The sequence below is a fragment of the Rhinopithecus roxellana genome, chromosome 14 (genome assembly GCF_007565055.1).
Source record: "Rhinopithecus roxellana isolate Shanxi Qingling chromosome 14, ASM756505v1, whole genome shotgun sequence".
Taxonomy (NCBI): domain Eukaryota; kingdom Metazoa; phylum Chordata; class Mammalia; order Primates; family Cercopithecidae; genus Rhinopithecus; species Rhinopithecus roxellana.
Window position 1 is genome coordinate 31,695,219 of NC_044562.1, and position 25,670 is coordinate 31,720,888.

The 25,670-nt window shown below is 53.5% G+C and overlaps 1 protein-coding gene across 14 annotated transcripts in view; it reads left to right on the forward strand.

Annotated features, from left to right (window-relative positions):
• The window catches only part of TNS1 (tensin 1), a 206,078-nt gene that overhangs the window by 72,062 nt on the left and 108,346 nt on the right, over positions 1-25,670 (forward strand). For 12 of the 14 annotated variants that reach the window (XR_004053163.1, XM_030916312.1, XM_030916313.1 and 9 more), the window contains 3 exons: positions 11,590-11,631; positions 24,505-24,546; positions 25,382-25,432. Coding sequence is in view for 8 of the 14 variants with exons in the window: in XM_030916312.1 (XP_030772172.1) it covers positions 11,590-11,631; positions 24,505-24,546; positions 25,382-25,432 (135 nt within the window). In the remaining 6 variants the exon portion in view is untranslated. Of the gene's footprint in view, positions 1-11,589; positions 11,632-24,504; positions 24,547-24,941; positions 24,960-25,381; positions 25,433-25,670 lie in introns of those variants that run through there. The other 2 variants (XM_030916324.1, XM_030916325.1) reach the window with 2 other exon arrangements.

The window sequence follows — 25,670 nt, forward strand, 5'->3', positions numbered from 1 at the left end:
TGTTATTCAGTTGATGATGCTACACACAATCAACAGCATCCTTGAAATTAGGAAACCGGGAGGTGAACACCTGTGGTTTGCAAGTAACTGCACAGGTGTTGAAAGGGGAGAGGTCTCTACGCCCTTGTCCTGGCTGGCAAACAGATGATGGCCTAGCTTCAGAAGACAGGCGTTGATGTCTGTGTGGGTCTCTGATGTCTGTGTGGGTTTGAGTGTGGCCCCAGCCCCAGAATTCTCTATTTTGGGCCTGACTTAGCCCCACACAGTCTACTTTCACACATCTCCGTGGTGGTTGGCATGGTCCTCAGCACTGCCTGAGACCTTTGGCTCCTTGGGTTTTCCCATTGCTCTTAGGTTTTTTTCCCATGCACCCTTCCTGCCTTACTGTTCTAGCACAGCTAAGGTCAAAGACTTTTGTCCCTTCAAGTTTCCATCTAGAAACAGAAACCCTTGGTGGAAAGTGAGGGGGTGGGGTGGGCAGCCTCCCTCTGGGTGGAAAAACAGATGGACTTGAATCCCAGTGAAATCCTAGCCCTCTTCATACCTCCATTATAGCATTACTGGGGCTGTTTTATAATTCTCTGTTTACATGCCTGTCTCCCCCGCCGGGCCACAAGTTTCCTTTCCGGGCGGGGCCATTCTCATTCATCTGTCTCCAGAGCTGGGAGCCTGGCATGGAGGGGCACTCAGTGGGCATTGTTGAGTGAACACGTGGTCTCACTCCCCATGCCTGTCACCTCCTCTCACACAAGTCCCACTAGAACCACGACCACAGACCACAGCCCTTTCCTTGAGCAGCTCTTCTAGGAACTTCCTAGAAGCTCTGTTCTCTGTGCTGCTGGCCCTGTCCCCCAGCCTCCCTGCTTCAGAATAGCCCGGGGAGAAAGGATGGGGTTTTCCTGCTCTTTGGGTTGCTGGAGAAGGCAGCTCTGAAGTCTGCATTCCATATTGCCTGTTCACACCTCCTCTTCTAGCATGGCGGCTGACTTACCCCCAGTCCTCCGGCAGCGTGCCTCAGCAGCTCTGACTGCCCCACTTTCCTGCCCCTCCATCTTCTTATGTTTCTGGGAGCCGCTCTTTAACCTCTCTCCTCTGCTCCCTGCCCAGCTCAGAGCCTCTTCCAGGCTGGACTCTCGGGCTCCAGCCCCACCCCTCACCCATGCCTTCTCACTGGCTCTGGGGGCATGAAGCCACTTCAGGGCCCTGGACATTGGCCTCAGCCTGGCCCTCTAGGTCATGTGCAGTGTGGCATTAGCTGCCTCTCTGACCTCCTTTCTCCATTTGGCCAAGTGTACCCTGGGCACAGCTAACTGGTCTCTTTGTGTTCTCTGACCCCTGGCATCTCTCCTCCCTACCCACCTCAAAGGCCATGTTCTCCATGAAACTTTCTGTGATTCCCGACTGGGCAAGGTGGTGTGGTCCTGGGCAGATATGAGACTTTGGACACAGCCACTGCAGAACTTGGTTCAATATCCGTTATTTACTGGTTATGTAACCTTAGGCTGAGAATGCAACCTCTTAGTGCCTCATTTCCTCATCTGTAAAATGGGCTGATAGCCCCTAGCTCAGAGTGCACCATATTGAATGAAAGCGGACCCGAACGTGGTTTTCTCTGGCCAGAGCAAGGGCTTTGAGGTGGAGAGGTGAGAAATGGGCATGGAGAGGGAGGTACAGCCAGGTCCCGAAGGGCCTGATGGCCATATTAGGACATTTGGACTTTCTCCCGTGAGCTGAGAGCGATGCAAGGACTTTAGGCAGAGAAGCGACACTGCTGGATGTGCATTTTAGAAATAGCTCCCTGGCTGCCAAGTGGAGAATAGGGTGGAGGGGACAAGGCTGAGGGCAGGAAGACCAGTGTTGAAGGCTGTTGCAATCATCTCTATGATTAATAGGACCTGGGAAGGGGTGTATGTGGCTCAGAGAGGTATTTAGGAGGAGGAATTGCCTAGGCTTGGTGGAAGGGAGGGGAAAGAATGAAGGAGGATACTCGGGCTTCTGGCTTGAACAACTTTGGTGGCCAGGGTGGGTGGGGGGTGCAGGGCTGAGGGAGGGGTGATGGGTGGAGCTGGGGGTGGTGGCTGGGGTTGTCAGTGCCATGCAGGAAGGCCAGGATGTGGCCGAGTGTGGGCAGGATCGTGAATCCAGGATGCTGACGGGTCATGCCCTGGGCCCCTCCATGCCCTCTGACCCCTGCTGGTGCTTTTCTGTGGCCCTGCCTGGCCTGGCCTTTTGTCCTGGCTATTGCGGGGACCCTCTCACCCAGTCCTGGCAGGCTTGTGCTCTCTTGTGCTCCCTGGGTCTGGTACACAGTAGGTACTCAGTGCAGCTTTGCTGAACCCCACGTCTCTGACCCCCGTGCTCATCCGCACATGCTCCTAAGAAGTCCAGCCTAGCGTGCAGCCTCACCTCTCCCAGCTTCCCTGATTCGGGGTGTGGGTGAGTGTGGCCCCTGAGCCGGGGCCCTCGAGATCCCTGCTTGGGTTGTCTGGAGGCAAATCTTCAGAGAAGATTCCCTGCATTCACCTGGGGTGGGTCCATCTGAATGCCATGGTGTCGTGCCTTCGTCCAGACTGGCTTGGGAGGGGCTAGCTTCAGTGGGTGGGAGGCCCATGGGTCCCACAGCTTGACCTGCTGGTCCCCCTGAGTTCCCCTTGCTGTTGTCAGCTTCTGACTGAAGCTGCCCGGAGCTCCACATTCCACAGGCTCCTGAAGGGCCAGGCACACCTGCTTTTCCCTGCCTCGTTCAGGTATGGTTGTTGAGTGGCCTTTATGTGTGGGCCTGACAGCTGCTCTGTGTGTGGGTGTGGTTAGAGGTGGGGAGGTTCTTGTCTGAAGAGGAACTTCTCTGTCTGGAGAGCCCATCTCGAGTGACTTGCAGGATAGAGAGCCTAGCGATGGGCTGGGGGGGTCAATGAGTGGGGCCAGGAAATAGGATCCTGAGACAAGAAGAGGAAATGGAGGAGGAAGCAGTGGGCAGCTGCAGCTTTGGGGACAGGTTGATGAGGCCAGTGATCTAAGAGGAGTTCGGCTCAGGAGGATTTGGGGAGGGGTGGGGCCTGGGGCCTTGGGGACAGGGCTGAGTCAGCCCCCTGGGACTCTTCTGTGTCCTGTCTGCTGCGGGTTCTGGGTCCCAGCCTGTTCTGGGTTTGGGGAAAGGGCCAGGCCCGCTCCCTGTTCCCACTGTCTTTGGAGGGACACTCCGGGCTTGGGCGTGTGTGCCCTGGCTTGGTGTCGCTGGGAACAGGCCCCTTCTTGCCTCCAGGAACTTGATGCGCTTTGTTTCCTGGTCCAAACAGAACTCTATATAAGGGAAGGAAACAGCCTTGCAGGCCGGGGAGCCTGAAGAGGCTGGAGCAAGCCCCGGTGAAGGCCAGCAGCCCGGTGGGGAGGGCACAGGCCTGGGGAGGAAACGGGCCGGGGCAGTGGCCACCTTCTCTCCAGGATCCCTCCTTCTGAGGGCCTGAGGCTCAGCCTGGGAGACCAGTGTCTTTGAGCTGTGCTGGGACCCTTGAGACCTCTGGCCCTTCCAGGCAAGCCTGGTAATCTTGTCCCCATGCCCTCCCTCCATGGCCCTGGCATTCTTGCAGCTCCTTGTCTGTTGAGCATCCTCAAGTCCTGAAGGAGGCCTGCCTCCCTCCTGGCTGTCAGACCAACAACTGGCCTTCTCCCCTGGGCCTCCCAGCTTGCCTTACCGGGTTGGAGGGGCTGTCTGGGGCCTTCCTGAGTTCCAGTGGACTCATGGTGTGAGCCCTGTCCACAGATGGCGGGTCACCTGACTATTTCCTCATCACTGGGGCCTTCTGAGATCATTGTCTGGATTTTTCTGGACCCCTCTAGTATTGTCTCAGAGGCCAGGGCTCAGAAGCTGCCTGCCTCCTGGCCACAGGTTCCTGGGGCAGGGCCCAGAGGGTGAACTGCAGGCAGAGCTGTGGGCATGTCAGGTCTGTCTGCTCTAAGAGTGGGTAGTGGCACCCTCCCATGCTCTGGGTGAGGAAGAGAAGTCAAGGATGGGGATGGGGGTCACTGCAAATGTGTGTTTTGTTGGGGTGGAGATGGCCCCTGGGTTTCAGGGTGCCTGATGGCCTCTTGTCTCTGGGTTATAGGGTCCTCTTCTCCCCCACTTTCTCCTTCCCCTTGTTGTTATTAGTGATGTGACTGTACATCCTTGCTTGCCTTAAATTTCCACCCGTCACCTCCCCCAGACCCTACTCCTGGACATCTTTATCTGGAGCATAGTTTCAGCCTGGTCCTTCTCCTACTCAAGTGCCTTCAGTGGCTCCCCAGTGCCAATGGCTAAAATTTAACTCCTTCACTGGGCATTCAAGGTTGCCCATGGTCAAGCCTAGAAAGACAGTTATGTCATCCTTCTTCTCTTCATCCCTTCCAATGCCTGCTTCAATGCCCCTCTTCCTTTCCTTCACCCATCCTGTGTCCCAGCCAAAGGGGGCTTCTAGTGGTTCTTTCAACACACCAAGCTTTCCCACCTCCGTGCCTTTTTTATGTGTTATTCCTACCCGCAAATGTCGTTTCCCCATCTCCACCTTTTAAAACTGTATCCACTCACCAAGTGAGCATCAGGCTCTGAGACAGGCATGGGGACTTCTCAATGGAAATGATCCATGTGCTGCCTCCTCTCGGAGCTTTCAGGGGTAGTGGGTGAGACACACAGTGGACAAACAGAAGCAATGCATCCTCCATGCCAGGCTCAGTTGTCCTTGCTTCATGGAGCCTGCCTGGATCCCCGACTTGTCTCTGTGATCCCGCAGCCCTGGCACCTCTGCCACAGCATGGGCCCTGTCCCACTGTAGAGGCAGCATGACAGGTGGGGCAAGGCAGGTGTTTGAGTCCGGCAGACCCAGGTGACAGCCCTGATACTGTCCTTTGGAAGCTGTGCCTTCTCGGGTCTGGCAGAATGGTTGAGAGGACTGCCTGAGACCCTGGAGGATGGGGATGCTAATGCCTGCCTCGTGGGTGGTTGTGAGGAGTGAAGTGATGCATACACAAAAGCTCAGAACAGTGCCTGGCATGCAGAGATCTTAGCAACGAACACTGCTGTTTCCGCCACAGTGACTACCACTAGTTATTCCACTTGGGGCAAATTGCTTAACTTCTCCAAGCCCATTTACCTGAAAAACTTGTCAAGAAAATCACAAAAAATAAGACATGTAAAACACCCAGCTCAGAGACACACAGTGGGTACTCTACAAACCCCAGTTTCCTTCCCTCCCATGTGCCTTTTGGGGCAGGGATGTGAGGTAGGTGTCAGCAACCCAGGTGTCCATGGATGGATGAATGGGAAAACACGAGGTGGTGTAATCTATACAATGGAACAGTATTCAGCCTTAAAAAGAAGGAAGTTCTCGTACATGCTACAACATGAATGACTCTTGAAAATATGATGCTAAGGGTATTAGTCTGCTTGGGCTGCCATAACAAAATACCATACGCCGGGTGACTTAAACAATAGAAATGAATTTTCTTCTGGTTCTGGAGGCTGGAATCCAGAGGCTGAGATCTAGGTATCAGCAGGGTTGGTTTCTCCTGAGACCTCTCTTCTTGGCTTGGAGATGCCACCTTCTCCTTGTGCCTTCACACGGTCTTCCCTGGTATATTTCTGTGCCCTCATTTCCTCCACTTATAAGGACACCAGTCAGATTGGATTAGGGTCTCATTTTAACTTAGTTACCTCATTAAAGACCCTGTCTCCAAATACAGTCACATTCTGAGGTTGCTGAAGGTTAGGACTTTGATACATGAAGGAGGACATAGAATTCAGCTTCTAACACTAAGTAAGTCAGATATCAAAGGGCAAATATTGTATGATTACTCTTATAGGAAGTACCTAGAACAGGCAAATTCATAAAGAAAGAGAGTAGATTAGAGGTTACCAGGGGTTTGGGGAAGGGGAAATGAGGGCTAATGAGTGTAAGGATGTTTGGGATGATGAAAAGATTCTAGAAATGGATAATGGTAATGGTTGTACATTACCGTGAATGTTCTTAATGCCACCGAATATATTTAGAAATAGTTAAAATAGTAAAGGTTATGTTATGTGCATTTCACCACAGTAAAGAAAAAGGGACTAGCAGGAGATGGTGGGGCGGACCCCTTTTCCACTCAGTCTTATATGAAATGCTGAATTCCCAGATGCACGTGGGTCTTGTTGAAGCTGGGGGCAAGGCTGTCCTCTTCAGTCCCAGGGGCCAGGTGAGTGTGAGTGTGTGTGGAGGGCCCCTTTGGAGGGCTGGGCAAGCTTAGGAGTTTGGGATTTTACATAACTAAGGCTGAGATGTTGGCTTTTTCTTGAGGGCCTGGGGACAGGAGTGTCACCCAGTTGGGGCCCTGGTCCTGCCACTTGCAGGGTTGGGAGGTGAGAGGGGCAGTGCTAGGCAGATGCCTGGGTTTTCTCTTGATCTGCAAAGCGCAGTGCCTGGAGTCCACAGACCAAGATTCCACCTGCAGATGACCTCCTCCCGTGGGAGCCGAGCATAGTTCCAAAAGACACAATCCTGAATGTCATAATCCCAAATGTTAAAATCCCAAAAATATAATTTTGGAAAAAATAACAAAAATTCTTTAAACGATGTTTATTTACATTTTTAAAAGGGGGTTTGTTTGAGAAACATGTAAAAACACGACAGAACATTTCATAGGCCATTTTACACAATAAAATAGGCAATAATAACACTTATATTTTTGCAAGCATAAACACTCAGGTGTTTAATGATAGTCACATTGATATAACAGTTATGAGCAGATGAACTATATTCATAAATAAATAAGCAAAAGGGAAATGTATAAGCACATATTGCTGTGGTTGGTAATTGTGTACCCCCAGCTGTATAACTGCCATCACCTGAAATACCATGATGGACAACCTAAGTCTTGTGATGAGACTGATCAAAAACCTCAATGGGTTACCACTGCATAACCACTGCACCAGACACCCAAAGGGCCAAGATCTCAAGAAATTTTACCTTTCACAAATGCAGATGTAGTGGGATTATGATCTAAACTCCTTCCCAGCTGATAACCTGAGCAAACATCGTGACCTTGTGGAGCTTCTGTTTCTCCATATGTGAAATGGGAGCAATATTGCTGACTCTGTGGGCTTGGAGGGTCTCAGAGAGATCAGGTGTATGACAAAATTAGCCCCAGTGCCTGGCGCATAGTACGTACTTAACAAATAGCAGCGATTGTTACCACAAGTGACCCCAGGTGCTTCCCTTCTTCAGGCCTTGAATCACTTTCATTCCTTCAACAGACATTTAGTGTGTACCTACTATGTGCTGGCTCTGTGCTGGACTACTTTGGTGGATAAGATGTGCTTCCTGCCCTCGTGACACTTGTGTTCTAGAGGGGCAAACAGATTATAGACAAGGAAGCACACATACCTATAATTACAAATTGTAATAAGGTCTGTGAAGGAAGAGATATGAGTGTGGGAGAGAGAATATTGTGTGGGTGTGTGTGTGAGAGAGAGAGAGAGAGAGAGAGAGAGAAACATAAGGGAATTAGGGAGGGTCTCTGGGGTGGTGACATTTAAGCCAAAGCTAGAAGGACAGGAAGGACACAGCTATGCAGACAGCTGGAGGAAGAGCGTTCCAGGCAGAGGGAACTGCGTACGCACAGGCTCCGAGGAAGAACAGAACTAGGTGTTGGAGGGATTGAGAGGAATCCATCCCTGTGTGTGGCTTCGGGTCCCGGATAAGGGGGCCGAGCATAGAACGAAGAGGGAGGGGACAGCAGAGCCTGGGTCATGCAGGGAGCTCCCTGCCTGGGCTGGCTGCTCTCTAGCGCTTTTAGGCCCTCGTGTCCTGGAGGTGTCTCCGCAGGTGTGCCCTGTTGTTGCCATTGTGCTCAGGGACCTCTGAAGTTGAGAAAATACTGGTGGGTGTGGGGGCTGACGAGTGCCAGGCATCAGCCCTGGTCTGGGAGGCTACCATGCTCACCTTCCAGCTGCACCCCCGGGGCTCCACCTCGCAGCCTCCAGAGCCAGACTGCTTTGCTGCAGTGCTGGGCAAATTGTTAACCTTTCTGTGCCTTAGTTTCTTCATCTGTGAAGTGGGGGTAATAGCATCCAATGAGAGCAAAGGGCTTGGTACAGTAATTAAGCTTTGGTTAGTGTGAGCAAAGGGCTGAGTGTAGACATAGCGCACTCACTCCATGAGCATTGTTCCTGTGACTGTGGATGGCTCTGTGGACATGTGTGTTTCTAGCACAGAGGACGAGAGCATGTCTCCAGACCCGGACCCCTACTTTGCATTGTGCCTCCTGTTGGCCGACTCATTAGCCTCTATGTGCCTCAGTCTTCTCATCCACAAAATGGGGATAATAATGATTACGCTCAGCATTGTTATGAGAATTAAATGAGTTAATTAATGCAAACTGCTGAGAACAGTGCCTGGCACAGAGCAAGGGTGATGGGAGTTTATTTGCTGCTGTGATTTTTATTGCTATGTTATTCAGAGTGAAAAGATTGAGCAGGACACCCTGTCGGTTCCAAATGTCTAAATGGTTTGCTTGAGGTCCACTGGGTGAAGGGGGCTTACCTGAGGCTGACTTTCTGGGTCTGAGCCCTGGAATCCTGCACTGACAGCTCTGGGAGGTGAGCCTATGGCAGGGCTGGCACCAAAACCCCCTATAGCCACCCCCAGAGTCTGCCGCTCTGCAGAGGGAGGCTTCCTTACCTGGGCCCCCTGGGGACTCCAGGACTGTGGGGCCACAGGGCGTGGGCCACAGAGTGGCAGGGGGCCCTGGCTCTCCCTGGCACATTCTGGACTCCTGAGAGGGTGGCCAGGGGCCAGGGTGCCGGAGGGAAGGCGAGAGCCTTTTAAGGAAACATTTCTCTGCTTAAAAAAAAAGAGAGAGACAAGAAACATTGAAACACACAACAAAGTCAGTGGGCTGGCCGGCGAGCGGGCCTGGAATGCATGACTGTGGGTGGAGGATGGAAGACGCCGTGGGGGGTGGCAGGCCACGAGGGGGCACCCAGGCATCAGGCCCTAGGGCTGGGGCTTGACAGCTCCCCCGCAGGGCCAGGTTCTTAGGGGGTGCCTCTGCCTCTGGAGGCCAGGGAAGGGACCTGCGGTCAGGATACCTGGGCCCCCTTCTGTCCACTGCCTGAGAGTAGGTCTGGGAGGGAGACCTTCCTGTTCGTCTCAGAGAACACCTGTCTCTTCTGCTCCTAGTTCAAAATGTAGCCATAACCCCCTCCCTCCCTTTTCCAATCCCTAGCTTCTAAATGGAGAGCAGAAACACACCTCCTGGGAGGGAGGGGACTGGTGGAGGCTGGGGCCCTGGCAGCGGCAGGCATCAGCCCGTCCTCTGGCAGCTTGGCCTGGCTCGCGGTCCCTGCTCAACCCAAGCTCAGAAGAAAGAACACAGCAAGGGTGCTGTCCTGGGAACTGTACTCTCTCCCCCAGGACCGAGGGACCCATGGTGACAGAGTGGATTGGGAGAAGGCACCCTGGGGCCCTGGCCCATGACCTTGAAACTTCCCAGTCCCCAGAGCAGGGTTTGGTGCTGTGCTTGGCAGGGACAGCAGTGTCCCCTGTAGCTGAGACCTGGTCTCGTAGGCAGAGCAAGCAGAGAGCTCTGCAGGCCACAGCCAGCTCTGGGGAACTCCCCTTCCCTCCCAGTCTGTTACCCTGGCACCCTCTCCCCCAGCCCTGGGTTCTGTCCCTCAGAGACCTCTTCTAAAACAATCACTCATAGCCCCGTGCTGGTGTAGATTAAGGATGCTGGGCTTCTGGGGGCAGTTCTGTTCCCCCTGTGTCTCCTCATTCTCCCGAAATTGGGGCCACGAGTGATAAGCTTCCCTTCACATCTCATCTTGGGACTTAGACTGCCTGGGTTCAAATCTCGGCCACTTATCAGCTGTGTGACCTTGGGCAATTTAATCTCTCCATGCCCCGTGCACTGCAACTGGGGGAATTACAATAGTAACCCATCTTACTGGGTGGTTGAAAGGATTAAAGGTGTTAACAGAGGTAAAGCATTTATAATCATGCCTGTCATCTAGTACACACTCAATAGTATTGGGTATTATTTTTGTCGGTTCTGTTTGGTCCCCTGTAATTCTCCCACCAGTTCTAGAATTCTGTGGAGCAAAGGGGAATAAATGCTAGGACTCCATTTGGGCCTCTTTGCTAGAGAATGAGTTGGTCAGGGAGTCTGTAGCCTGACTGTGTCAAGAACCCAGGAATGCCAACTCCCAGCCACCTTTGCCCCTTCCAGAGCTTGGAGCACACTGGCCCACAGGTGCTGTCCTTGTCTGGGCTGGTGTGTCAAGCCTGGGGAATCCCTGGGCTAGTGGGATGACAGCATGCGGTCAGCTGGAGGGAGGGCTCAGCTAGGGTGCCCAATGCCCAGTCAGCACCAGCTGGGGCTGGGCTGAGGGCTCTTGCTGCTACCACTCCACCGGGCTGGTGGGTGGGGAGGGGTTGCCCCCTGTCTGGGGGAGGCAGCTACCCACTCTTTGGACATCCATGGCTTGTTCCCAGATAGCCTCATGCCCGAGGGAGAGTCTCCCACTTTGTGCCCACTGTGGGCCCCTTGCCTGGTGTTCAGGTCAGGAATTGGAGCCAAGGTTGAGGACTGAGCTCCAAGAAAAACGTGTCCTGGCTAGAAAAAAGGAGCACATTCAGTCTCTGATAATGCCCCTGCTAATTGTCAGGGTAATGGCTCGGCTGCCAGGCCTGGCCAGGAAAATGTTATCTCAGGGAAGGGAGCAATGGAGCCTTCCCTCCCTCCCCTCTACTCTCCTCCTCCCTCTCCGTCCCTCCCCTCTACTCTCCTCTTCCTGGCTGCCTTCCTCCCGTCTACTCTCCCCCTCTCTCTTCTTCCCTCTGTCTGGAGGTTCAAGTTGCCATCAAGTTGCCATCTCCGTCTCTGGATCAGAGAGGAAGATGAGGATCATGAAACTCGTGAAGATCATAGCTCACTCACAGAGGGTGCTTCTGCCTCTCCAAGCCTTCCACATGTATTAGCCGCTCATGGCTTTCTTCGGAAGGGCTGGTGGGTCACTTTACCAACCCACTCCCTGCATGCTCTGGGAAACTGCCAGAGCTGGTAGGAGGCTTCTGCAGCTCTGAACTTTGGGTGAGATCCCTTAGCAATGGGGAGAACCAGGGAGGTGACTCTCCCTTTTCTGATGATGGTCCTAATCACAGTTTTTAAAAATGCAAAATGAATTTTACCACATTATAGAAATTTCAGGACATAGAGCAAAAAAAAAAAAAAAAAAAAAAAAAAAAAAAAATCCTTCTTCTTATTACCTGAAGCCTCTGTTATTGAAATGCCAGTGCAGTGACCTCCAGTCTCCCAGCTTCTGCATATTTGTCACAGAATTTTAATTGTTATGCTCATTTCATTTTTGCCTTCTGCGGCCCCTGCTCCCTTTCCCAGGTGTTATTGCTGGAGTATTTTTTCTGTGTTGCTCCATAGTCTGCTGAAGAACTCTCAACCCGGAAGGTGTCAGCCTGTGTGAGGGAATGGGGCGGGGGAGGCATGTGGTGACCTCAGGAGGTGCTGGCTGTCTCTGGAGACAAGAGATGCTCACCTGCCCTTTCTCTGTTCCTTCCACAGGTGGCTGCCCCCTGTGTTCCTCCATCCAACCATGAGCTGGTGGTGAGTGACGGCCCTTCCTTGCCCTGCAAGCCCCGCCTCCCCTCCCTCCGCAGCTCCCAGCTGCAGCTTTCTTTAGACCCAAATATGTTGGTAACTGGGGTGTCGGGCAATTAGGTGGAGGAGGAGGGTCGACCTCCCCGGGCCGAAGCAGGCCTGGGAGGAAATGAGTCATGAGGTCCCTTCTGACGAGATGCAGTGCCTGCTATTTCCAACCTTGAGACTTGCGTCCTTAGAAAAACCCATAAAAGGGCATCTTGTGTGTCTCCAGGCCTGGCCAGGTGCCTGTTGTCCCGGGGCTCAGAGGACCAGGGGCTGCCACGGCATCTCCTTCTGCCTGCCTGGTGCCAGGTCAGGCACCCTGGGGCTGGAGGTGGGGGATGACCCTGAGTCCATTCACCTGGGCAGTTTGACCCCACAGGCGACCTCTGTCCTGCCTCTAAGCCCCTTGGCTTGATTTTGCTTTTCTGCTCCCTTTCCATTTACCCCACTTCTCTTCCCCTCACCCCCAAATCAGGCTTGTACCATAGCCTGGACTGGGGCAGGATCCCTGTGAGTTGTGAGCTGTAGAGAGGGTCCTGCTCCACCCTGATGCCAGCTGGGCTGATTTGGCACACTGGGCAGTCTTCCGTCCTGCCTCTCACCACCTTCTCACCCTTCAGAGGTCTTCTTCCTCCCCACCGTGGCCCTGGAGACAGACAAGGCTCTGGGGGCTGCTGGGGAAGGAAGGGGGCTGCCCGCATGCACGTGTGTGCCTGTGTGCAGGTGTGTGGGTGTGTCCCGGAAGGGCACCTTGCAGGCACAATTGGATCAGGCTGTGGAGGTGCCTGTGGCGGTACTGATGTTGGCAGGAGCCTGGGGCGGGGCGAGGCTGTCCTGGGGCTCAGGCAGTTGTAGGTACCTCACACACCTCTGTGATGACTTGCTCAGCCCAGACACCGGGCGCTCAGTCAGGCCGCAGAGTCTCCTTCCTTTCATTAATATCCACTTGCTGTTAGACAAGGGGCTGGTCCCATCCTGTTTCTTTCTGGACCTCAATTTTCCTTTCTGTCAAGATGCTCCAAGGGCCCCTTCCATGTTGATGAGTGTACCCTTTCCCTCCCTCTCTCCCTATTCAGGGTGGTGATGGAGTGAAATGAAGTGCGCAGAAGTGCTTGGGACTCTGAGTGTCACTGCTCTGCACGTTCTGGCTCAGGCCCTGCTGGGGCTGTTTACCTTCTTTGCAGTGGTCCCTCCTTCCCTGGTCTCACTAGGGCCAGGCTCTCCTGGGCCTCAGTGCTGCCCAGCCCTGCTGCTGCAGATGTGGAGTGTTATTCACACGGAGCCCAGTGGAGGGTCATCTGGCAACAGCAGGGGCTGGGGGTGGACTACAGTCGGGCTTGGAACTGCCAGCAAGAAATTGCGCTCGGATTGCAGAGGGACACCATGGGAGTCCGAGGAGGGCGGGCGGGGAGGGGTGAGTGTACATTTCTCCTTATTCCAGCTGAATTCCCACCTTGTGGCCAAGAGCAGAATGTCCTTGGCTGCTTTATGAGGCTGGGGGTCCAGGGTTTAGGGACAACCAGGCAGAAGCTAGATGTTTGGTTGCTGGGAGTCTCATGAGCTTTGTTTACATGAAGAGCGGTCAGAGGTTGGGACAAAAGGGAATAGGTTGGCATTCCAGCTGGAGGGACTGCAGTTAGAATCCAGAAGAGACTCATGCCTGAGCAAGGCTGCGTGTCTCTGTGATGTGCACCACCTGTGCAGGGGCTCTGCCCTTCGAGGAGGCTGGATCAACTGCCTGGTGGTGAAATGGCTGTGACACCAGACTGTGCTCCCAGAGGTTCCCCTGCCTGAGTCACAACCCACCTCCCCAGCAGTAAAGAGCGAGGGAGTTAGACCACCTCTTTCTGCATCCCAGCTCCCCTGCTCCTTGGTATATGACCCTGACATTGCTAACCTCCCTGGACCTCTGTTTCTCTTCTTCATAATGGGAGTTAGTGACGGTATCTATGTTGTAAGGTTGCCGAAAGACCAAAGTAAGCACATCAATCCATTTAATTCACCTGTTTTCAAAGCCCTTCAGTGCTGGCCCACCTCACTGGAGCAAAAGCTCAGGAACTTCCATTGGCCTAAGCAGCCCTACATGACAGGTTTCCTCTTGCCTCAGCTCCTTCTCATTCACCTGTGTCTTGTCATTTTCCTTTCTCACCTCGCCTCCTTCTCAGCACCTCACTCACTCTGTTTCAGCCATCTGGCCTTCCTGCTGGTCCTTGAACATACATGATGCCTCCAGGCCTTTGCACTTGCTATTTCCCCCTGCCTGGAATGCTCTTCCTGCAGATACCCATAAGGCTTTTCCCCCAGTCTCAAGTTTTTTTTTTTTTTTTTTGAGACACAGTCTCACTCTGTCGCCTGGGCTGGAGTGCAGTGGCGCGATCTTGGCTCACTGCAACCTCCACTTCCCAAATTCAAGCAATTTCTCCTGCCTCAGCCTCCTGAGTAGCTGGTACTAGAGGCACACAGCACCATGCTCTGCTAATTTTTGCATTTTTAGTAGAGATGAGGTTTCATTAGGTTGGCCAGGCTGTTCTCAAACTCCTGACCTCATATGATCCTCCCGCCTCGGCCTCTCAGAGTGCTGGGATTACAGGCGTGAGCTACTGCGCCTGGCTGAACCTCAAATCTTTATTCAAGGGTCAGCATTTCCCTTTCCCCAGCACCTAGTCTCCCTTCCATGCTTCCACTGCCCCTCAGCATGCATTGCTCCCGATACACGATACATTTTACTTATTTGTCTTGTTTAAGGGGCTCTGCCCACGCCAGCATGTAAACTCCATTACGACAAGGGAGTTTTATCTATTTTGTTCAGTGTTATGTCCTCACTGCCTTGCACACGGTAGGCGCTCCATATATGTTTCTTGAATGGCTGGAAGGAAGGCATTCAGCCCGATGTGTGGCAGATTGGGTACTCAATAAACAGGACTGCTATGGCTCCTGTTCCCTAGCTGGCAAATGGGTGGGGCTGTTGAGTCCTAAAGGTGGGGGGCTATGGGGGAGGGTGGCAGCTGCCCTCAACTGGAAGCTCTGCTACTGTCCCTGGGGAGTGGGAAAGTGGCCCAGGGGAAACCGGGAGAAAGTTTGGCTTTCCCAAAAGCACTCAGCACCTGTTTCCTCACGGGTGGGCGAGGCAAGTGCTTTGAACAGGTTCACAAGAGGGAGGAAAGGGCGGGTTTGTATTTTTCCTTCCTTTTCCATTTGTTGCCTGCCCTTCAGCCTCAGTAGGCTGCTCTCCAGCCTCCCTGCCCATTCCCTGTCCCTCATGGTGTGTCTGTCCTTCTGTGTGCTGTGTTTTCTTCATGTCTCAGTTCAGCTCCAGCTCTCCGTCTGGCCTTCTCACTGATCTTGCTTAAATTCCAACCCCTGGGATTAGGACCCCTCCTACCAGACATAGAATTTCTGCCCAGCTTCAGGCCCTGCCAGCCAAACACATTTCCCAGCCTGCGCCCAGGCCAGCCAGGGCAAAGTGGCTTAATCTTCAACCATGTTTTCAACTTACTCAACAGATGTTGCCCAAGGCCTTGGGTAGAAGGGACCTGGGGTCACCACCCTCCTGTGGGGCACTGGTGGGGCAGGATGGAGAGGCGAGGGGGCTTGTTTGCCACAGACACTCCTGATCCTTGGAAAGAGCTGAAGCAGCTTTTCTCAACTTCTGAAAAATAAGAGTCAAAGGAATTTTTCAAGGGTGATCGCCAAATGGGTTGGCCACCAAGGTCGGCGGATGTTAGCTCTTCTGTGGGCAGGAGAGCTGGACTGGGGGTGGAATGGTGTGCACATTGCTTCTCCTCGCCCAGGCAGGCCCAGCACAGGGGCTTGGAATGTCCCTGTAGAATGACTTGGAGGTCTGTAGGTTGGGGTGGGGGGTCTGGAGGGGAGGAGGTGAATGGGGAATAGGAATTGCCCAGTAGGAAATCATGCTTGTATTGCAGAGGGACACCATGGGAGTCCGAGGAGGCTGGTTTCACTCATAATAGTAATAATAGCAACAGTGAGAGATTAACCCTTTACTGGAGCTTCATATCTGCCGAGCTTTGTTCTAAACACTTTACAAAAACAGACTAATTTAATCCTGATGACAGTGCAATGAGGGAGGTGCTGTGATGATCCCAATATCACAGATGAAGAACTGAAGCTGAAGGCCACAGAGCTATTAAAAGAGGGAGCTGGGATTCTGACATGGTGGTCTGGCACCAGAGTTCACCCTCCTAAGCACGAATAATGACTGATATCACTGTCACTTGCATAGCCCTTGCCGTTTTCAAAGCCCTTTCCATGACGTGGGACCACTGGGACCCCACAGTGACTTGTGTGGAAGCCTGGCAGGCCCGAGCCCATCCTGGGAAGACAGGAACAAACTGTGCATGGAGCAAACTGGGTGCTTTGTTCACGGTCACATAGCTCGCAGTGGCAGGGCTGGGTCAGGAGTGGATTCTTGGTCTGCATTTCTCCCCAGGCTCCCCTTGGTGCTTGCTCCTGATGTAAGTATGTGATGTTGCTGGGTGATGGACTTCTCCTGGGCCCCTCTTTCTAAACAGCTAGCTTCTCTGCCGGTAGGCTTGGGATTTGGGGGAGGGTCTGTCCACCCACGTAACCATCCAGCCATCTTACCAATACATATCTCTTGAGCACCTACCCCCTGGGCTTAAGACCCCTTAGTGCTAGGCACTGTTCTATGTGCTGGGGCTTCAGGGTTCCTTTCTGCCATAGTTGTCAGTGCTTCTTGAAGACAGATGGGCATGGAGTAGACCTGGAGCCACAAGGTGGAGAGGACTTTAGACGCCGTCTAGTCCCATCCAGTTCTTTTGCAGATAAGGAAACAGGCCCTGATCTTCTTAAGTGACTTTCTGAAGGTCTCCCAGTGTCAGATCTAAGGTTAGAAGGCACTGTGCTGCCTCACGGAAGCAGAGAAGGGTGTGATGTTAATTAAAAGCAGAGAAAGAGAGTGGCGCACTCAGCTTCAGTGTGCGGGCTTGCTCCATCAAGGGTGATGTACAGTCACTTCAGTCAGCCTGAACTCTGACCTGATGCATTTCATCCCAAGGCACTGGGCAGGCCACGGGTGGCCATCCTTGGAAAATCCTGAAAAAATGGCTGATTTTCAAAGGGGAGGGGCAAACTCTGAGCATTGCATTCCCAAGAGGATGCTGAGCTGGGGAGGGAGGTTGAAAACCCCAACTTGAGCAACCCCGAGGGCTGCTTAGCCTAGAGAGACAAGACATGGAATGGGTGCACAATGGCAGTGGCAATATGTTGAAAGGCAAATGGATTCATTTTCCATTGTTCTGCAAAGTAGAACTTGGTAGGTTAAGGTCGTCAGAAAGAGGAGGAAACTCAGTCTCCTCATTTGCCAAAAGGAGTTCAAAGTGCTTCTTAAAGAACAGCATGTAGGCCGGGCATGGTGGCTCATGCCTATAATCCCAGCACTTTGGGATGCTGAGGCGGGTGGATTATGAGTTCAAGATTTCGAGACCATCCTGACCAACATGGTGAAACCTCATCTCTACTAAAACTACAAAAATTAGCTGGGCGTGGTGGCTCGCACCTGTAGTCCTAGCTACTCGGGAGGCTGAGGCAGAGGTTGCAGTGAGCTGAGATGGCGCCACTGCACTCCATTCTGGCAACAGCGCAAGACTCCATCTCAAAACAAAAACAAAAACGAAACAAACAAAAAACACAAAACATTCTCACTGATGCCTGTCAGGTCTAAGGCACCATGACGATGGAAGATCCCCTCCTCAGGGAGCTGCCTGGGTAGAAGTCCTCAGGCTCACTGAGGTCCTGCCATTTGACTGAGTTATGAAGTGACAAGATACACAGAGGCCAAGGCATCCCTGAATGTGCTGAACACCTCTCCTGTAACCCCTACTCTGAAAAGTCCAAGTAGGGTGAAGGGCCCTGACCTTGGGGAACCCTCTATTCAGTGGGAGAGAGAGAACTACACTATGGAAATAGTGTCTGACTCTGGGGTTTTGACGAGAGGTGGTAGCCTTGGTGTTGAGGGGAGGAAGTGATTTGCTTGATTTGCTCATGCTGTGGTGGTTGGGGAAACCTGCCTTCTGTTCAAGCCTAGTTTAAGTCTGGAACAAATAGAAGAAAGGAGGGAAGGAGGGAGGGCGTTTTGGAAGGTAGCAGGGCTGAAGCAGAGAGGGCGTAGGACCTTGATACCAATTGCTGAGTCTGAAAGAGGGCCAGGCAATCTAGTGTAAATGTTTTGGGCAAGTCTGTCTTGCTAGGGGTAAGAGAGAACTGGGCAATCTTGTATCACCAGGGCCCAAACAACCCTTGGTGGCCCTGCCTGGGGCTGGTGGTGGGAGCAGTGTGGGTGCAGGAATGGGGGCAGGGACGAGCGTGATAGGCCTGGTGGACCTGAGCAGCTGTGACCAGAAGCTGCACGCTGGAGAAGAGAGAGTAAGCAGTGGAGTGGCTGGAGGGAGAAGGGACCAGACATTGGAGGAGTCCACAAACCACACTGGGGAACTTGAACTTGACGTGCTAAGCATTAAGGGCTATCCTGAGTCCCTGAGTGGGAAAGTGACCCAAAGCAGAGTGTTAGAACTGGGAGTTTGCTGCCAGTTTCAGGGTGGCTTGGCAGGGAGGGACTGTCGGGGAGGGCAGGGCTGGTATAGATGCTCAGTGTGGCTCCAAGGCTATAGGCAAGGGTGGCTGGAGGGGTGTGGAGGAAGGGCACAGGCTTCCAGTGCCTGGTCAAGTCGGGGAGGAAAGCCATAACCAGTGAAGGACATGGCAAGAAAGAGCACAAAATATTCCAATCTGTGCAAGCCGGCTGCAGTGGGGGTGTCCACCGTTGCACAGCCTTAGCCAGGATTTGGGTGTTGGGCCCCTCGAGGTGAATTAGGAGAAGGAGTTGAGGACAGGCGTGATCTGGCCAGATCCTTCCCCTGTGGAGAAATCAGACATAACTTTCCCCTTAATCACATGGAGCCTATTCTTTTTCCTCTGGTGGCCTGGGCCTGCTGGGAGAGGATGTGGCCCCTGGAGCAACTGAGCAGATATACTTCAGGGTCGCAGGCTCCACTGCCAGCGTCCTCTGCCAGCCCTGTCTGCTCAGCACTCTTTCTCCAGCCCTCACCCATTGGCTCCCACTTTCTCAAGACTGAGGGAGGGGAGAGCACAGGGCTCTGGGAGGTGCAGACCTCAGAGGTCTCAGACTCAGAGGTGCAGACCTGATCTCACATTGAGCAGCCACTCTCCCTGGAAACTCCGTCTCCTCATTTGCAGAAAGGTGTTCAAAGTGCTCCTTCTAGAGCCCTTGCTTGTAGTGAAGGGAGGTGATGCCTTGGGAGGCACGGGGCATGGAGAAAGCACTCTCTCCCTCTGCTGCCTTCTGCCACTGCCTTGGTTTTGTAATTATGCTGTTGATAAAGGGCTCTCATAGGTCTGTATGTGGGGATGATTAAATGGGGCCACGCCTCTAACGTGCCATCTCAGAGGCTGCCATGCTCCAAGGGCCCCATAAAGGCTGTTTCCCTGCCCTTCCCTTCTGTTTTTAGCCCCCTCCCTGCATATGCTTATGCTTCTATTTTTGAAACAAGTGAGCCTGGAATAACTTTCTCTGGGTCCTGGGTCTGAGGCCATTCTAGCCCTCGCTAGCCCTCCCTGCCGGCTCCCAGTTCCTTCCCCTCTTGATAGGCAGTGTGCCGGTGACCTCACGGTTCATTGCCATGGCAGTAGATGTGATGTCACCGGGTGGTCTTTTTGGCCCCCAGACCGCCCAGATTCCAGGCCTCCCAGGGGGCCAGAGTTGGGAGAGTTGGAGGGTGGAAAGGGGCAGGGTGTAAGGAATTTCTGGACGGAATGTTCCTCCGGAGGCTGAGCCCGCATTCTGCACACCCCCCTCCTCAGTCCCCTTCCCCTCATCCCTGGGCTCAGGCTTGGGAACCTCCCCCATCCTGTTGTTTCCTTCCTCCAAAGCAGCAGCACAGATACATTTTTCCCAGCCCACTCTCCTTGCAGGCCACTGACGTGTCCTCCTGTGTGAGCCTCCAGGCAGTCATGGCAGCCACCCCCCAACCTTCCAGCAGAAAGGCCCCTCCTGGCCCCTCCTCAGGCCCATGCAGTGGGGAAGGGTAAAGGCATGTGTGGAGAGGGCATGTGTGTCTTTTTTCGGAAAAAAAATTGAGGAAAGGATATGGAGCTTCCCTTATCCACCCTGTGGTTCCCGACCCCTCGAATTCAGGAAGTTTTCTCTGTTGTCTGATCTCAGTCTTTCCTACTGCAGCCCGGTTCCTATTCTTTCTGTGGAAGTGTGGTTGAGAAGTGTCTTCCTACTGAGGACCTGGACAGAAGACCTGCTACAAGTAGCCTTCATTTCTCAGACAGCTTGTTCCCCACAGGGAGGCAGTTATCAGAGGAACTGCCTGGAGATCATTGCCTGGGAGAGGGGAGATAGCATGATGGGGAGGTGAGGAGCAAGGTTCAAACAGCAGCTCTCCTACTGACTGGCTGTGGAAACTGGGCAAGTCACTGCATCTCCCAGGCCCTCAGTTTCCTAAACTATACCCTGTGATAATGCTCACCTCCCAGGGTGGTTTTGAGGACTGGTGATCAGGAAAGCAAAGAGCCCAGTACCATGTTCCTGGCATTGCCAGCCCTGAATGAATAGTTGTAGTTCTTGCACTAAGTTTATGAAAAGGCATCTCAGGGCCAGGGCTAGGACGAGGGCCAGGCAAGTGAGGCCTCTTTGGTGTAAGATCTGAGGAATCATCACTCTCAGGATTATGCAAGTGCACTCTCAGGACCTGAGAGTGAGAGGGATGCCTTCTTAAATGTTGTGCCCCAAGGGCTTCACCCTAGTCCCCACCTTGCTGTGCTCTAACTGCTGGCTTTGGGACTCTAGAGCAGAGGGGCCTGCTAAGAGCAGGGCTTGCTTTCCAGGTAGCAACCTGTCACCTGCTCCTAAACTGGATTCTGAGTTGTCCCTCCTGGAGGTAAGGGAGACTCTGGAAGACCCTTGGTGGGACAGTGAGTCAGCTGCTCTCACTTTGGAAAGCCTGGGGACCTTAAGCTCCAGGCTTTGTCCTGGGACTGGGCAGTGGGTGGGGTCAGACCTAGGGGTCTGTCTGTGTTTGGGCTCCACCCACTTCATCCCTCTGCAGCTGACTTGAGGAGGAAGGAGAAGAAGAGCCCGCAGGGAGGTACCAGCTAACCCTGCCAGCAGGATGGCTGGGGTCAAGGGTGAGGGCAATGAGATGAGCCTGGAAGTAGGCTTTACAAACCTGGGAACCAGCTCCAGCCACGCCATGAACCTCACCATGAAAGACTGGACAGATCAGACCTCCCTGGACTTCAATTTCCCCATGTGTGGAACAGGGGATGGAGGAGATGATGTCTTAAGTCCCTCTCAGAGCCCATGTCCCTAGGAGTGGCATGCAAGGATGGTGTGTGTGTGTGCGTGTGTGTGTGTGTGTGTGTGTGTGTGTGTGGTAGCTGTAGAAACATCCTGGCCAGGAATGGAGTGAAGATGAAGGTCAGGGGCTTCAGTTCCAGAGGGTCCCGGGAGTGCCAGCTGGACTCACTAGGCAGTGTCAATGGTAGGGCTTCCCACTGGCCCTGGTCTCCCTGCAGGGCCTGGAACAGTGGCAGCCTCAGGGGATCCTGCCCTCCTGTTACCAGTCCCATGCCTTTTTCCTTCCCAGTAGCCCCAAGGCTGGCAGTGGTTGAGAAACAGAGAAATAGGACTTGAATCCTGGGAGAGTTGGGTTGGAGGGCAAAGGAGGGGCGGGCAGCATGCATGCTGGCTGTGTTTGCAAACACTGCAGGACAAGTCGGGTGTTTAGATGGTGTGGGGAGTGGAGGTTTGGAAATTTTTAGCTCCTCAGAAAGCATCTCAACCAGTAAGCTGAAGGCATCTGATCTCTGGCAAGCGTCGCCATGTGGCCGGCCTCCAGCTGGCATGGGGAAGGGGTGGGGGCAAAGGGGATGGTGCTCAGATGATCACTGGCAGGAGAAGAAAGTTTCTCTTGCACTGCTGAGGCCTATGGTTTCTAATATTGACTTCAGCTCCCTTGTCTGCACCATGCCAGACCCAGGAGGGGTGGGGCAGGAGGGTCACAGTGAGGCAGGGTGGGCTGGAGAGGGCCTGGGCCTCAGGGATATGAGGTGCTGCCCCAAGGGTAGAGATGATAAATAATAGTGATAGCTGACAAGTATTGAGAGCTTCCTAGTGTCTTGCACACTTCTAAGTGCTTTATGTGCTTTATTGCATTTGATCCCCAAAAAATAACCCTGTGCGGGCCTGTCGAGGAGCAGGAAGGACAAGGTGACCTGCTTAAGGTTGCATAGTTAGGTAGCAGCTGAGAGAATTAGCATGTGGACCCCGGCAGTCTGCTGCCAAGGTCTTTTAGGGAGCAGTAGGTCCAAATCCTGCCACCTGATCCCAAGCTGATTCCAAGTTGGAGTTGTCCTGCCTAGAGGCAAGGGAGCTGTTAGCTCGGGCTGGTTGTTCTCGGAGAAGCATCTGGGACCTGTGTTGCCTGGAAACCCGGTAGAAATGCACGTCCTTGGGTCCCACCCTAGGTCTAACTGTGTATATGTGGGGTGGCCCAGGCACCTGCGTATCAACAGCCTTCTAGGTGGCGCTATGCTCGTTCAAGTTTGAGACCCCTGGGCTCATGCTCTGTTGAGGATCGAGGCCTATTAGGAGGCTTTAACCAGAGAAGGAAGAGGCTTTTCTGGGCCCTGAAAGGAACTGGGGCAGGTGTATCATCTTTAGCTTGTCCACCCCTTTCCATGTCTGTCCATTCTAGCAGGCTGGGTAGCGGACAGGTCAGGAGTGAGGGCTTTGGGTTTGTGTCTCAGTTCCGCTGTGGTCTGCCTTCCGGGAGTTCCCTTCCTTCCCACAGGAGACCAGAGCAGCTCTGAGATGAGGCAGCGGGGCTGTTTTGCCCGCCCTCAGGTCTCCACGTGGGAAGGACAGAGCCCCTGCAAAAGAAGGGAAAGGCTGGGGGGTGGAGAGGGCCTGGGGTGGCTGACACTGCTCTAGTCGGGATGGGGTCCCTGGTAGAGGGGTGGGTGGGGCTGGGCTGTTGGCGGCTGAGGGGAGCACCTGGTCATAATAAGCAGGCAGCTCCGAGAGCTCTAGCTTACCCTGAGTGGGCCAGGGGATTAGTGGGTTAGGATTAGGGCTGAGCTGAGAGAGGGCAGAACGTGGCATCTTTACTCCTCCTCCAGAGCCATCCTCAGATTCCAGGTGGAGAGAGGGGGGTGTACCTACCAGCGGGGAGGAGAGTGGAGGAGATATGTGGGAGGGGTTTGCCCCGGTCCCCCCAACCCCTGTGCCTGGACCCCATTGTCCCTTTACCATCCCTGGCTGCCTTGGCCCTGAACTGCTCAGGAAGTTTCATCCCCTGGAAAGGAGTTTTGACTTCAGCCACCTGTCTTCCAGGCAGTAGGGGTAGACGAGTCTGGGCCATTTCCAGAGAGAGCACTGTTACCTCCGCTCAGCCCAGTCTGTTCCTCCATGCCCATCTGGGCCCACTCCTCCTCTCTGATGCAAGAACCTTTTAGAGGGGCATTCTGTCCATTCCCCTGCCTTTGGACATGAGCAGCTCATCCCTCAGCTCTCAGGGATGGGGTTGTAGCAGGTGCCTCTTGTGCCGAGATGCACGGTCTCAAACCTGGGTCACACTCGTCCTCGCCAAGCTGTGCTTCAGAACCTTTGCAGTTGTGCTCAGGCCTTTCTGCCCAATTTGAGGGCCCCATAACCACTTTACTGAGTTGGAAACGGAGCCCTAGATTCTGGTCAGGAGGTGAACCTGGCATAAGAAGCTTCTCTTCTTGCTATGGGGAGAAATCAGACCATCTTTAGTAGGAAGCCCTTCCGTTGCTCTGAGTGAAGAAAGGAGGGTGCCAGGGTAAGGAATGGGATCAGCCAGCGGGTGATTGTTGATGGCCCACTATGCATACATCCACCCTGGTAGGAGGGAGTTTCCAAATGAATTGGTCCAAATGTTGCTTTGAATCTATTTTGGATGAAGGTGGAATAAGAATCACAAATAAAACAGTAGTTGGGGAAACAAGTCATGTATTCCCACGGTGAGATTATTCATACACTGAGGACCAGACAGGGAGGTGATTGGAATTCAGAGGTGGGAAAGAGATCCCACTTGCTGCGGTGGCCAGGGAGGGCTAACTGGAGGAAGAGAGCCCTCCTTGTAGGAAAAGAGGGGAAGGCATTCCACGAGTAAAGACCTGGATGTGGGAACAAGCAAGAAGGATTTAGGGGCCGGGGCTGATGGAGCAGAGCCTTTGTGTTTGGAAATGGAGGTGTGTGAGGCCCAATGGTGGGCGGCCTGAAAGCCCACTGAAGTAATGAGACTGGCTGGCTGCACTATTTCAGGCTGTTGGGATATCACTTGGAGCCCCAAGATGGGGTTCAAATCCTGCTGTCTCTGTTAGAGTTGATGATGTTGGCTCAGTCATTTAAGTTTCTTATCTGTAGAGTGGGGCTAAAAGGTAGCAATGGTACTCACCTCCCTGGATTCTTGGGAATAAATGAGATGCTGTAGGTCATTGACCCCTCCAATTTGAGGGGTCAGCAACTGTATGAACCAGAGACCTGACGCCGGGCACCGAGCATGGGTCTTTGGTGAAGGTTTGTAGAACTGGATGGTTCTAGCACTATTAGGATGGTTTTCCACATGCCAAACTCTTCCCCCTGTGCTTGGGGCCAACCAGATTATGCCTGAGTCTTGGGTTGGCCTCACCATCCCTGTCTCAGGGGGCATTCTGCCCATCAGGGCCACCAGCCATGGAGAGAGAGCCCATCCCTGGGATGTCTGCCCTGAGGGCTCATGCTGTTTCTCCTTCTGTCTACAGCCCATCACCACTGAGAACGCACCAAAGAATGTAGTGGATACGGTGAGTGATGGCAGATGGTGGTGGGGGGAGCCGGAACAGCCTGAGCAGGAGTGAGAAGGCCAGAAGTGGAGAGTAGATTTGGGGGAGAGTGGACAGATGTGGTTGGGGAAATGCTTCCAGAATAGATTTGGGGAACTTGCGGGGAAGTAGTGGGGTGGCTGCTGACACTGGGAGAAGGGCATCTGACTATGCTTGTGTGTTCGGAAATGGGCTGCTAGGCAACTGGGCAGGCAGAGAGGGAGAGGCGGGGTGGGAGCCGAGAGGGAGCAGCCGGTAGTTAAATGTGGGCTTCCTTATGAAATATGCAGAATGTGAGAAAGCCAGGCAGATCTTTCCAAACAGGTCTTTCTGACCTAGCTGAGAGACGGACAGTTTCCTCCAGGCTATGTGGAAGATTGAAGGGAGGAAAGGAGGTGGGTTCCGCAGTGGGGAAACTGAGGTTAACTGCTGAGAGAGATCTCCTGGTGATGACCAGTAGGAAATCATGGGCTTGGAGATGAAGGACTTCAGTTCAAATCTTGACTCCGCCAAGGTTCTAATTATGTGACTGTGGCCAAAGCATGAGCCTGTCTGTGCCTCAGTTTTCTTATCTGCAAAATGAGAATAACAGTATCTCCCACAGAAGTGGTTGTGAGTTGTAAATGAGGGTTTGGTTAGCTCTGAGGAGGCCTTGATAGGAGCAAAGAAATGTGAAACAAACACCAAAGTTATTTCCAGGCCCCTCTGCCAACCTCCTCATCTGCCACTCCTGACAAACCCAGCAGGTGGAAGACCTGGGTGCGTTTTGATTATTGTTCTTGCCTCCCCTCTCTGACTGCCTTTTCTCTGTCTGCAGGGAGAAGGAGCCTCCCGGGGTGGAAACACACGGAAAAGCCTCGAGGACAACGTGAGTGTGGAGGGGAGAAGAAGGATGGGGCTGGGCCCTGGTGGCCAGGGGGAATGGGGTGGGAGGTGGATAATGCCTGTTTTGTGGGCTTCCCTTACCTCTCTGTAGAAGGAGAGGCTGGGATTGTGGGCAGGCCCGTTTCCTTACAGGCTGGGCCTTAGTCTTGGCTGCCACCTCCATGTAAGCGGGATCCAGAGCTCATTCATCCGCGACTGCGCCAGGCCTCAGTGCTCAGGCC